The 11,632-nt window shown below is 37.6% G+C and overlaps 1 protein-coding gene across 1 annotated transcript; it reads right to left on the bottom strand.

Moving 5' to 3' along the window:
* Positions 1-439: 439 nt before the first annotated feature.
* LOC107720270 (RGM domain family member B-like) lies at positions 440-11,379 on the bottom strand. Its single transcript, XM_016527938.1, has 3 exons — positions 10,936-11,379; positions 4,768-5,294; positions 440-1,892 (listed from the first exon to the last, which is right to left on the bottom strand). The coding sequence occupies exons 1-3, from the start codon at positions 11,039-11,041 to the stop codon at positions 1,218-1,220; spliced, it is 1,308 nt and encodes a 435-aa protein (XP_016383424.1). The 5' UTR covers positions 11,042-11,379; the 3' UTR covers positions 440-1,217.
* Between the last annotated feature and the right edge of the window lie 253 nt (positions 11,380-11,632).

Raw genomic sequence — 11,632 nt, 5'->3', positions numbered from 1 at the left:
TTAGCACTTACGCAACATCCATTTTCCAGTTCACTCACTATGAAATTAGATGAAACTTTTAGCATAAATATTTTGGTGTCTCTAAAACCCAAATGAAAAAATACTATAGTAATTTATAGTAAATACTATAGTGTTTTTGAACCATACTATAGTAAAGTACTTGAATTAATTTGTTGTGGTAATTCTATAGTTGCTTTGGTAATATAACAACTATAGTAATATAAACAAATTACCCAATACTGTTCTAAGTTTATATTTTATATTATACTACAATGCACTACAGTTTACTGTAGTAAAAACTAAAGTATACTACAGTATTTATTACAGTTTATCAGTTAACTGTAGTTAATACTACAGTATGCTGTAGCATTCATGAAAAAGTGTTGTAAATACTATAATATATACAGTATAATACACTTTACTATAGTATGGTTCAAAAACACTACAGTATTTACTATAAATTACTATAGTATTTTTTCATTAATGCACTCTTCAGGATTGATGTTTTGTGTCGTACATTAGGTAGACTTTGTACCAAACTAAAATTCTGATTGTCATTTATTAAATGGGCTGAAATTCCAATACCCAACAATGCCCATGCTCAACGACAGAAAAATTCCCATCTGAATTTCTGACTTAAGTGCACTTCAACCTACGTTTGCTGCGTTCGCCTGAATTCTTAAGTTTGTTTTTGCTGATCAACGTGACTCCACAGCTGAGTACCAGAACTAAAAATACAAATAAAGTGAAAGTCTAGTCAACATGATCCTTCTTTAAACCTCTAGCACACAATCAATCACTACGCCAGCCACATTGTGAAATATGTTTAACACAGTTCTACAGAGCAAGATGGTGAGGTAAGTAACCTTTGTATAGAGACCTACAGAAATGTAACAAAGAAAAAGCACAGAGTGTTATATTATTGAGCACTGGTTCCGTGGAACACTGTTTTCTAGTTGCAAAAAAACAAAAAAATAAAATAAAAATAAAGTGCTTCCATTAAGATTTCCTCTCCTGAGGACAAAAAACATGAAATCTCAAAAAATTCACTCACAAAAATCTACAATATTCAGCTCTCTTGAAAACATGACTTACTCAAAATGTACAGTCTAATGAAGGTTCGTATTCTAACATTCATTCTCCGCACAGACAGTATATACAATACTTTTTACAGTCTGGTTTTCTTCTTCGAAACAGTTATCAAAACACTGCACACATTATAAAAGCACAGTGATGAGGAAGCCGGTTAGCAGTGCACTGAGGAGCAATGAAAACGGCCTCAGCCCAGTGGCCGAGTTAGGAAAAATATGCCAGTGCTCCCTCTTGGGGTGCAGAGTCTCCATGTCCTTCAGGGCATTGTAGGCGGCAGTGGTGAAGTTCGCATCTCCTGTGGTGAGCAGGTCAAACACGCAGGAGTGGAAATAGATGTCCTTAACCTCCAGCTGCTCCCTGCACTTCCTGGAGGCGCTTTCGAGGGTGAAGAGCCCTCTCTGGGCTTCGACCCTCGCCTGCTGCTGAAAGCTGGCTTGCTGGAGGCCCAGCATGGGCAGCTGAAGACGTCCCTCTTGGTCGATGCGTTCTGACGTGGGACAACCGTTCATGCAAAGCTGCAGGTCCTGCGTTTCGTCGAAGGCCATGGCGAGCTCTTCCGGCATTCGCACGGCTAGCGTCAGGTAATGGCCCTGCTGGCGTACGATGATGGTGACACCAATGTACGCGGCGTGGATCTCTACGTGCAGACCTGGCGACTTCTCCAGGATCCAGATGCTGCGGGTCTCGCTATCACCCCCGCTGATGGTGCCGTCCACAAAAGCGGCTGGAAGGTCGTCTGTTACGGCCTGGTAGACCTTCTGGTCCGTGCATTCTTGGTATGGTTTGAAGATTATTGTGACCTTAAAAGAAGCACAGAGAGCATAGTTAAAAACTCCAATATTCACTAAAAACATTCAAGTTGACATAAAATGGATATTCACCATATCTATTTTCTAAATGCATGTTATTGATCTAATTGTGATGATTCATTCATGCATATGTTTTCATTTTTCTTTTTTTTACCTTGTACTTTTTAAATCAAATTGTGACAACTACATCTTCTGGTGAAATAACAGACTGCTGGACTTCACCAATCATTTAGTCTGCTTGAGTTTTTTGATAATCTCTTTCACTCTAATATATCAAAGTTCAGAAGAAAAGATCTGGTGTTACTTCTATTTATTGCAGCTTTGACGGTAAAGAGCAAATATTCTGCACCAAGAGCTGAGAATAGCTGATTTGCTTTTTATGACCAATATCAATATGGATACACTTTTTTTTCTTATTGTTTTTCTTTTTTTTAACATAAAAAACTAAACGATCAAAAGATTACAACAATAAAAACATGCATTGATACTGTTATTAAGACCCACCAAAAGGTGCCCCCCCCAAATAAAAACTGATTAAATGTAAAAGTTATTAGTTCTTTTTTAGACTTGTAATAACAAATGGGAATTGCCAAAATAATGACTGTTTTCAAACTGGTTTCCTGAACATTCTCCATATCTGCCGTTAGCTGGACAAATAGATAGTCTCGCCACAAACACATACCATTGGTTGAGTCAATGTTGCTCTGTTGGTCCGGTCAACAAACAGAGGAATGTTTTGATAGCACCACAGTGTTAGTTTTTAGAGCAATCAACCTACAAATGGCCTTTTTACTCTCTGCATATTAAACTGGGATAGGAGAATGTTTATTAATCCTGAAAATAATAACACAATTCACCTGTAAAGGACAAAAGCGGTTTTATGCCCGGGACTAAAAATTATAATTACTTTATCGTGGTAAAACAAGAAGATCTGTATACGGCAGTTGTTTAGAATATCACATGTATTTACAGATCCGCAAACCTTTTCGCCCTGTAAGTGTTAACCATAAAATGCAGCCAGTATACAGTCCTTATACTGTGAAACTCTAAGACTTGTGGGAAGAAAAAGCACTGGCTAACAAGAAGTGTGGTGTTACATTAGCGGCGGATGAATAGCAGCTTTGTACACAGGACAAGGATGAAAAATGATGACCAGTTGGCCATAAGGTGAGGCAGCTGAAAAGGCCTCAGTTAAGCAGTGTGTGCTAATAATTACTTGCAAATGTTTAATAATGTCTCCCCACCTTCAAGGTCAAGGGGTCAAATGAGAGGTAATTAGCATCGGCGGCCAAACTTAGCATTTGAAGCCACATCTGTCCATTGATGAGCTCAACTGTTTAAACTTGAGAAGGAAAAGCAAGTATCTGACGAATGCAGTCTGCTCAGGCTGTAATATTCACAAGCTTCCAGCTACTTCAGGTTATAAAAATCTGTAAACATGATCGCCAGCAGTCAATATTCTGCATCAGCATATTTGAAATGGGTCTGAAATGGGTGTGTATAAGCGGGTTTGTTTTGAGTGTTTGACTATAAGCCCCAAACTAGGAGAAATGAAGACAGAGGCTTCTTTCAAAGTGACCTTATTATGGGTCAAGCCACAGCGCAGGCTTCATTCAGTCATTAATGATATTAGCATTTCACAGACACGTTGGTCACAAGTGTAAGTCATAAGACTAGAGCTGTTTGCTTTGTTTAACTTGCACCTGTGAATACTTGGTCAAAGTTGAAAGTTGTAAGTCTTATCTGCTTTCTGCAGCTCTTTCTGATAATCTTATCCATATAGTCTTATATATAGAGACATCATACACTTCAAACAAAGATAACAACAATGCAACATTGCACAATGTGACAACATTTTAAAATTTTTATTAGAAACAAAAAAGAAAAACTTCAATTTCACATGTCTAGGATCAAATTCGGCTCAAAAGTTTCAAGCTCTGAAATAACAATGAACAATACATTTCCAGGATCTGTTTGACTTGGTTAATGCTAATTTCTAGCATTATGAAAAATACAAATATGTTTTTACCATTTCAATTTGTATAAATGAACATTTTGAATTAATGTGAATTAACAATGAATAAAAAATTATCAAATTAACCTCGATTAATAAATTCTGTAAAGAAAACATTATTTATTGTTAGTTCAAAGTTTATGAACCAGTGTTATTTTCATATTATTCATATACTATTTTAATATTTATTCCTATTTTAATATCTTTTATTTTCATATATTTTCAGTTTCAATTTCTTATGTGTTTTTGCCATTTTTTTAGTTTGTTTTTACTTAGTTTTACTTATATTTCAGTTTAGTTTTATTAATTTTCAGTTAGTTGTCAAGGCAACATTTTTAATTTTCGGTTTAGTTTTTTAAGTTTGAGTTTTATTTCAGCTTTATTTCAATTAACGAAAACTATTTTTAATAGTTTTAGTTAACAATACCAACAGTGTGTCAATGTACTCAGTAGTTCAACGGAAAACTACACATTTGAACATAAAACACATGTGGTTCCAAAGCTTATGATTTTTTCTCTTCTATGCAACACAAAAGAAGATTTTTGAAAAATGTTTTTTGCTCATACCATGAAAGTAAGTGGGGCACAATGTTACTTTTAATTTTGATTTTAGTTTTAGTTAACATTAACAACACTGTAATGAACTAAATTAGTTTGTCCTACAAACCTTTAATTTTTTTTGCAACATATTTTTTGCAACATATGCTGCATGTCTGAGACACTTCTGACAAACTAATAAACTTTTTCCAAAGAAATCAGCAAACAATTCTCCACATTAAAAAAGACAAAATAATTATAAAATAAATAATTATTTATTTATTTTATATTATAATAATTATAATTACAACTCACCTTATTGGTTGCTGTGGCACTGGATCCGTATACCACTGGAACATTTGTGACCTGCACTGACAGGTAATTGTTATCAATGAGGGGCCATGCCCCTTCAACCTTACAGGTCTGAAAATGGTCTTTGAAAGTCCTAAGATGAGGGTCCCCAAACAGGCCACAGAACAGGTAGGTTGGTCGTGGGTGCTCTGGAGCCCCAGTCCCTGTTCCGGGCCGTGATGCTTGGTGATGGCGGCTGTGATAGTTGCATGGCTCAATGGGGATGACGGGATGGGTAGACGATGTGGGCCCGTCTTTGGAGCAGTTCCTCTGGATCATGAGGTCACTGATGCCCAGCACGGTAGAGTGGAAGACCAGGTTTCCCCTGCAGCTCTTGGATGTGCGCTGGGTGCAGGCGGAATAGGCTCGCAGCGCCTTGCAGAACTCAGTATCAAAGCCATCCAGTGAAGGGTTAAGATGGGAAGTGAAAGAGACGAAGTCAGTGGTGCACTTCTGGATACGGCACTGTGGAGTCTGGACCTGGCTCTCACCTGAGAAACGACACAAAGAATCTTCATTTCAGAAAACCAACTTGAAAAAATATTATAAATCATTCTAATCATACTTCAATCATGACAACTCTCGGAACATTTTAGCATGGTGATTAAATGCAAGGCAGTAAGCTCATTGACTGCATATGCAGCATGAACCAATCAGTTTGTGCCAAGTTGTTTAACTCTCTGAATATCATCAGTTACGTTAACACCCCGTCAGAATGCGCCATCTAGAGTTTCATGACTGAACTATATATATATATAATGATCAACTTGAATACACCTCTTCAATGATGAGCGTGTTTTTAATTTCATTTGAATATTTTTTCAAAAAAAGTCATCATGATACAACTGTCCTGATACCATAATAAAGAAAAAAAAAAAAAGAGTTCAAAATTTAATTCTTAAAAGAAAAATCCTATTAAATGGTTTGACATGCTATTTTATTATTATTTCTTTAAAAAACAATGAAGGACATTAAAGCAGTGTTGATATAATATTATTTATATTTGAAATAACTGCTTATCAGACGTCTTTGGTTTTTCCATGTTTTCTACAAAACAAAACCGGAAATCGAGGGGTTATGACGTCATTGGCAGGCGACACAACAACACTATGGACACGGTACGTGTCACTAGTTAAAATTGCTTATTTCTCTAGGTTTAAACATTCTTCGAAACATTTGGGATAATGTAAGTACACAAGTCAGCAAAATATATATCACTGTTCTAGTGGTTTTTGGATATTTTAATAAAAAAATCTTACATATTGTGCCTTTAGCTAATAAAGTTGTGTGGTACAAGCAAATTGCATCAAAAAAAGGGTAATTATATCATAGAAAGGATCCACGACTGCCTCAAGGTCAATAAACCCCTTAAAATATCAGACAATTTGGCTTTTTTAATGACAGTTAGTTCAGATTGTAAAATGTCGTCATAAAAGTATATGATATTTTTATGAATTCATGATATTTATAAAAACACACTTTACCTTAAAATTATATTTTAAAAACCTTTTGTGTACACTCACATGCATTCACATTGCAAGAAAAAAATGTCATGACTTTTTACTTGATTGTTATACCACATAACATTTAAAACTGAAAATATTTTTGAAAATGGTACAAAAGTGTTTCAAAACCATATGAAACCAACAGGAATTCAAAGAGAACATTTGCCATATATTTTAAACTAGACATTTAAAAGAATACTGACTTAACCAGTTGAACACATAAACTATGAACAAAGGAGCACAAATACTCTAACATCCATTGTTGTTACTCATGTCATAAACCAGTTTAAACTGCTTAACCATAATAAGGTGTGCTAGTGGACTGTGCGTTTCTTCGCGGCGTGACTCCATGTGTGTTTTACATTATGGTCTCGAAACATTAACAGTCGGCTCAACAAGGGTGTGAAACCTCCTGTTATCTACAAAGGAGAATGCTTATGGCCGCAATAAAATCAAATAAAATGGCACTTCAGATGAGAAAAAGAGCACAGGAGGCTTTTCTGGCCACAAAAAGCCAGCACATGTGCTTGTAAGCACAAAAGAGTCACGGCATGCAAACTACATGCAACTATTTACCTCAAAGCGTCATTAGGGTGTGGTCATAGTGTAGCAATTAAAAGGGTTTTCTTTGAATACTACTTCACTTGGAGTCGACCCAATAACACTTTTATGGTTTTATACACACTTGTTGTCGAAAATACACTCAAGATCTTGTCGTCACGTCATGCGCCGCCCCCAGTTAGCCACCAATGACACGGCACACGCAGAATAACATCAGCCTCCACACTGCATCACTTAGAGTCTTAATGCCTCACTTTTGAGTGCAGCCCAATTGCATTAGCTCAGAGAGAGGCCGTCCTAATCTGATATCAGCTGCAGCCTCTCCATTAACACGCTTGTGATGACTCTATCTTACACAGGCAGGGCCACCCATTTCTGCCTGCCAAGCCAATAACTCTGACCGCAGTGGATTCAGATGCATCTGATTTGATTATCAGATGACGCGGAGTGCTGAAGCGGATCCGCGTTGCGCTGCAGTCGGCGCTGGAGGAGAAGGAGGCATGACAAAGCACGGGCTAGATTGGGTTTCAGTAACACGCTGTAAGACAATACGGTAGCCTGGCTGAAGCCATGTTGATGTTGTGCTAGAAAGACATTGGCTGGAAGGGAGAAGAAAAAGGCAGTCCCCGCTCCCATCCACCTCCCGCTGTGTTTTATCAGGCAAGGCTCCAGTGACATCTGTACCAGAACAAAAAAACTCAAATACTTGGCAAGGCATGCAAGACAAAGCCATCTCCGGCACATTCCCATTTATAGTCCGAGCGGATGCTCGAAGCAGATGCGCACCAAGTAATATCCAAGGACCAACAAACAGCCGCTTGCTCGAAAATAAAGAATCGTGACCCTGGTAAATGGGCAAGGGTATGAAACCACAAAGGCCGTGCTGCGAACGTAACTGCATTAGGTAGGTATGTCCTACATATCACGGAGAAACAGAGAGGCTTTTCATGGAGCCCATATGTGAGCTAGTCGTCCATCGAATGCATGTGCCTCCATTGTTTCTCTCAGCAGTGTGGCGTGAGGTGTTGGGAAGGCTTTCTGTTTTTAAATATATGATATTTAGTGAGGAACAGGGTGGTATCTGGGTGGAAACTCTACACATTTCGGTGCATGAAGTAAAGCGACAAATCTGCCACCCGTCCATAATCTAATTCACAGCAATCCTGGACATGAGTTGTTTTTGCAAGTCGCTTGTTGAAACTCGTCACTAGGGATGTAACGATTAACCGCGAGCCGGTCGAAAATCGATTTAAATATGTGACGATTAAAATCGGTTGAGATGCTAAACAAATCGCGATTCAGTTAGGTGTAGGAGTTTATATGAATGCATGTCTGAGGGGGACTTACTGTACATTTAATTTATAATTTGTCTTAAATCTCATTTTGTTAAAAAAAAATTGTGAATCGAATCGAATCGTGAAATCAAAATCGTGAATCGAATCGAATCGTGAGTTGAGTGAATCGTTACATCCCTACTCGTCACCTGACAATCCCCTTAAAACCTGGTGCAACTGAATTCCCAGTCATACCCTCAAAAAGAGCAGAATAGATTGATTTTCCTTATATCCTTCTGACTACATCTTCTGTGCAAAACACTTGCGAGGAATGTCTTAGGGGACCCCCAGTTGGGGGCAGCAGATCCTAAGCTAGTACTGGCAGATGAGGGGGGGAAAAAATCACACTTTGTGTTAGAATGTCTCAGTGTCCTGACAAATGTTGAACCTAAACACTGAAATGCCAGAAATCTTTTAAAGGGGTTTAATGTAAGGCAAATCCTAAAATATCCACAAACCTAAAGAAATAAATATTTTTATACTTAATAAATCTATAATATCAAAAACTAAACATCAGATAAATAAAATATTAAATTATTAAAACAATTTTTAGAGTGCATATTATTCCTCTAAAGAACACAAAGGCACCGTAAATTTTAGGATGGATAAAACACAAAGTTGGTTTCACAGGTTCAGTTCCTTTCTGCGATCCTGCTGCTAGGGTGATCCGTCTCATTTTGAGCACAGAGCACCCTTGTTGCTATTAAGTTGTTGGAAATATTTTCTCAGGGTGGCCTGCCGTTTGAGCAGCCATTCTCAGCTGTAGAGGGGCCCAAAGAGTGTGTGCGGAGTGAAATTTCAAGATGTGGAATTTGGCCAGGGCAGAGAGGTCAACAGGCCTACGCCTTCTCCAGGAGTCAACGTGAAGATCTGGAGAAAGCAGTGGGGTTTACAAGACTCAAGGTCTAAATGACATCTCCAGCCTTAAATGTTGAGCACATACTGTGTTGCACTGAACTTTGGAATCTGGTTTAATATGCTGGTTTGTCAGCTTTTAATTTTTGTTCTTATCTGTAACGTCATGCTTTTCATAACCTTGCTATACAGCATAAGACAAATAAAAAAGAAATCATGGTGCAGTAATTGTATTAGTAAGATTTATCTCAGTAAACCACAAAAGCATCTATTTAAAAGTTTTAAAAAGCACCTTTTTACAGGTAGTCTGTAAAATCATACAATCATTAAACAATAAAGCACTATTCCAGACATGAGAAAAGACAGAGAGAGAAAGAGAACAAAAAAAAAAAAACAAGAAAAAAGAATCTGAACAGCTGCAACTGTCTCTCGCTTCTGCCAAGATTATAATCCAATCAAATACCACCGAGGGGTAGATGTATATTTGGGACTAAACCAATTGAGAGACGATAAAGCCAAATTTTTAAAAATGTAATAGCCAAAGATGAAATCAAATAACAGCACGCATGCAGTTGCTAAAAAAATTACTGTTTTGTATGCATGTTCTCTTAAATACTACATTCCTTATTTAAACATTATTTCCTTATCAAATGAAACATTCAAAATATATCACAGATCTCTATATATTATATTACAACTTTAGTATATTGCCACTGAAAAGAAAGCAAACATGTACAGCTGTCGAAAACTGAAGCCAATCAAGAGCATGAAAGAGACAGACACTTGGAATGGTCACACTAAGTAAATTTCATGCTCAATATAAAATACTAATAATTTTATGGAACATTTTGCTTATTTCTTCTATAATGATGTTTAAAAATAAAAAATAAAATAAAATAAAAATATACATTTAGGTTGTGCCATATCAATTTGTTTTCCCTCGTTGAAGAATAGCAAAGTGCATAATGCCTGACTGCCCGGGGTCCACGTTAAATTAATTATGAAGGTGTGACTGCTCAATGGACACCCAGCAGCATTCCATATCCTCTTAATTCACATTGGCATTAACACAGTCTACAGCCAGGACACCCAAAGTGGAGCACTTGACAAGGTGCCAAGTGAAAACAGGGCACCAAATGTGTAGTATTCACAATCTCCTGCTCAGAAGCCAACCCAATTTCAACTAAATAATTTATGACTGTCCAAACTGGTCAATGGCACCAAAACAACTGGAATTAGCAAAGAAATGCATAAATAAACAAACAAATCTTTTTGCTTACTATAACTGAGGAGTATTTTAATTCTTTTTTAAACATTTACCAATATCGCAAAACCCTAAATAAAGAATAAAACGGATCAAAAGCTAGATGGATGTGAACAATTGATCACCACCTTATTGCAACTGACAGCATGCTGCCTGCCATCACAAAAACAAAAGCAAACAACAAATAAAACCGAATCAAACAATCACCCGTGAATACGAATCGAAATGAATTAATATTATGATCACTCATAAATATTTAATTTCCTTTGAAAAGCAACCAATCCAGTCAAGCGCAAGAGGGACGCGTAGATCAATGCACTACATTGATTGGAAATAAAGCTACAATAACTGTGCAAGAAGAAGACACGGACGAAGGACACTGCCTCAGACTGTAAAACTGTCACATAAAGAACTAGAATCCACTTTTTTGTGAGGATATATATGTATATTAACCAGCACTATCATAATATAGCACGTAAACCCAATTCTATATTTATACAAGCGAGAATTAAACATCCCCTCAAGACAAAAACTACTTTTTAAAGGTGTTTAATATACATTTAACTTGTTTACGTTCAATGAATCATGCATAAAGTGTTAAGACAGTGTTTACCTATGTGAGTGAGAGAGGAGAGGCTGCACAGCACTAGTAGATGTAGTAGCGGAGAGATGAGGCGCTCAGCCCCGGGGTAGTAAGATCCTGCTCTCCCCATACCCATCCATCCATCCAGAGAGACTCAAGAGTACTCCACGGATCAAGAGATCGGGCCGCGCTTCTCCGAACTTCACGTATCGTAGGGATGCGTAACTCTCTTAAGACGCGACTACTTTTAGGTAACACAAACCGTACGTAAGAGAAACAAAGTAGTGATTTTGGCAAGCCCGATCCAAAACACTTCTTCCTGGAGCACGGGAGAAAAGTGCTATTTCATTTGCATTCGGAGAAGACAATCAGTCCGAAACAATTCTGTTAACGTGCTAAAATTAATCTGCGCCCCGCAATCGCCCGATTCATGTTGCCTACACACATCAGATTTCTCCGCCACAAGGAAATCTAGCCCCGTCTTTCCCCAATGATCGATAGTGAATCAACCTAACACAGAGTTTAGCGGAAACCCCGCCCACACATACACAAACCCCGCCCCCTAAACCATACACCCCCAGCAAAAGCTCTCACTTTCAGCAGGGAGAAAATAGATGCAGTGGTCCTGAGGTTTTTGTTTTGTTTTGTTTCTTTCATATTTTTGAGAATAAAACAAAGCTGGCTATCAGAACAAAATACAGAACAAAATATCAACATCCCAAACACT

Source organism: Sinocyclocheilus rhinocerous, unplaced genomic scaffold (assembly GCF_001515625.1).
Source record: "Sinocyclocheilus rhinocerous isolate Xijiao unplaced genomic scaffold, SAMN03320098_v1.1 scaffold62, whole genome shotgun sequence".
Lineage (NCBI taxonomy): Eukaryota > Metazoa > Chordata > Actinopteri > Cypriniformes > Cyprinidae > Sinocyclocheilus > Sinocyclocheilus rhinocerous.
Note: the sequence above shows the minus strand (reverse complement) of the source record. Positions and strands in the feature narration are given on the sequence as shown.

Coding starts and splice junctions, on each gene's coding strand:
- LOC107720270 (XM_016527938.1), bottom strand. CDS start 11,041: ATGGGTATGGGGAGAGCAGGATCTTACTACCCCGGGGCTGAGCGCCTC. Junction 5,295..10,935: donor CTCCTCTCTCACTCACATAG/GTAAACACTGTC, acceptor GTCGTTTCTCAG/GTGAGAGCCAGGTCCAGACT. Junction 1,893..4,767: donor GTGCCACAGCAACCAATAAG/GTGAGTTGTAAT, acceptor GCTTCTTTTAAG/GTCACAATAATCTTCAAACC.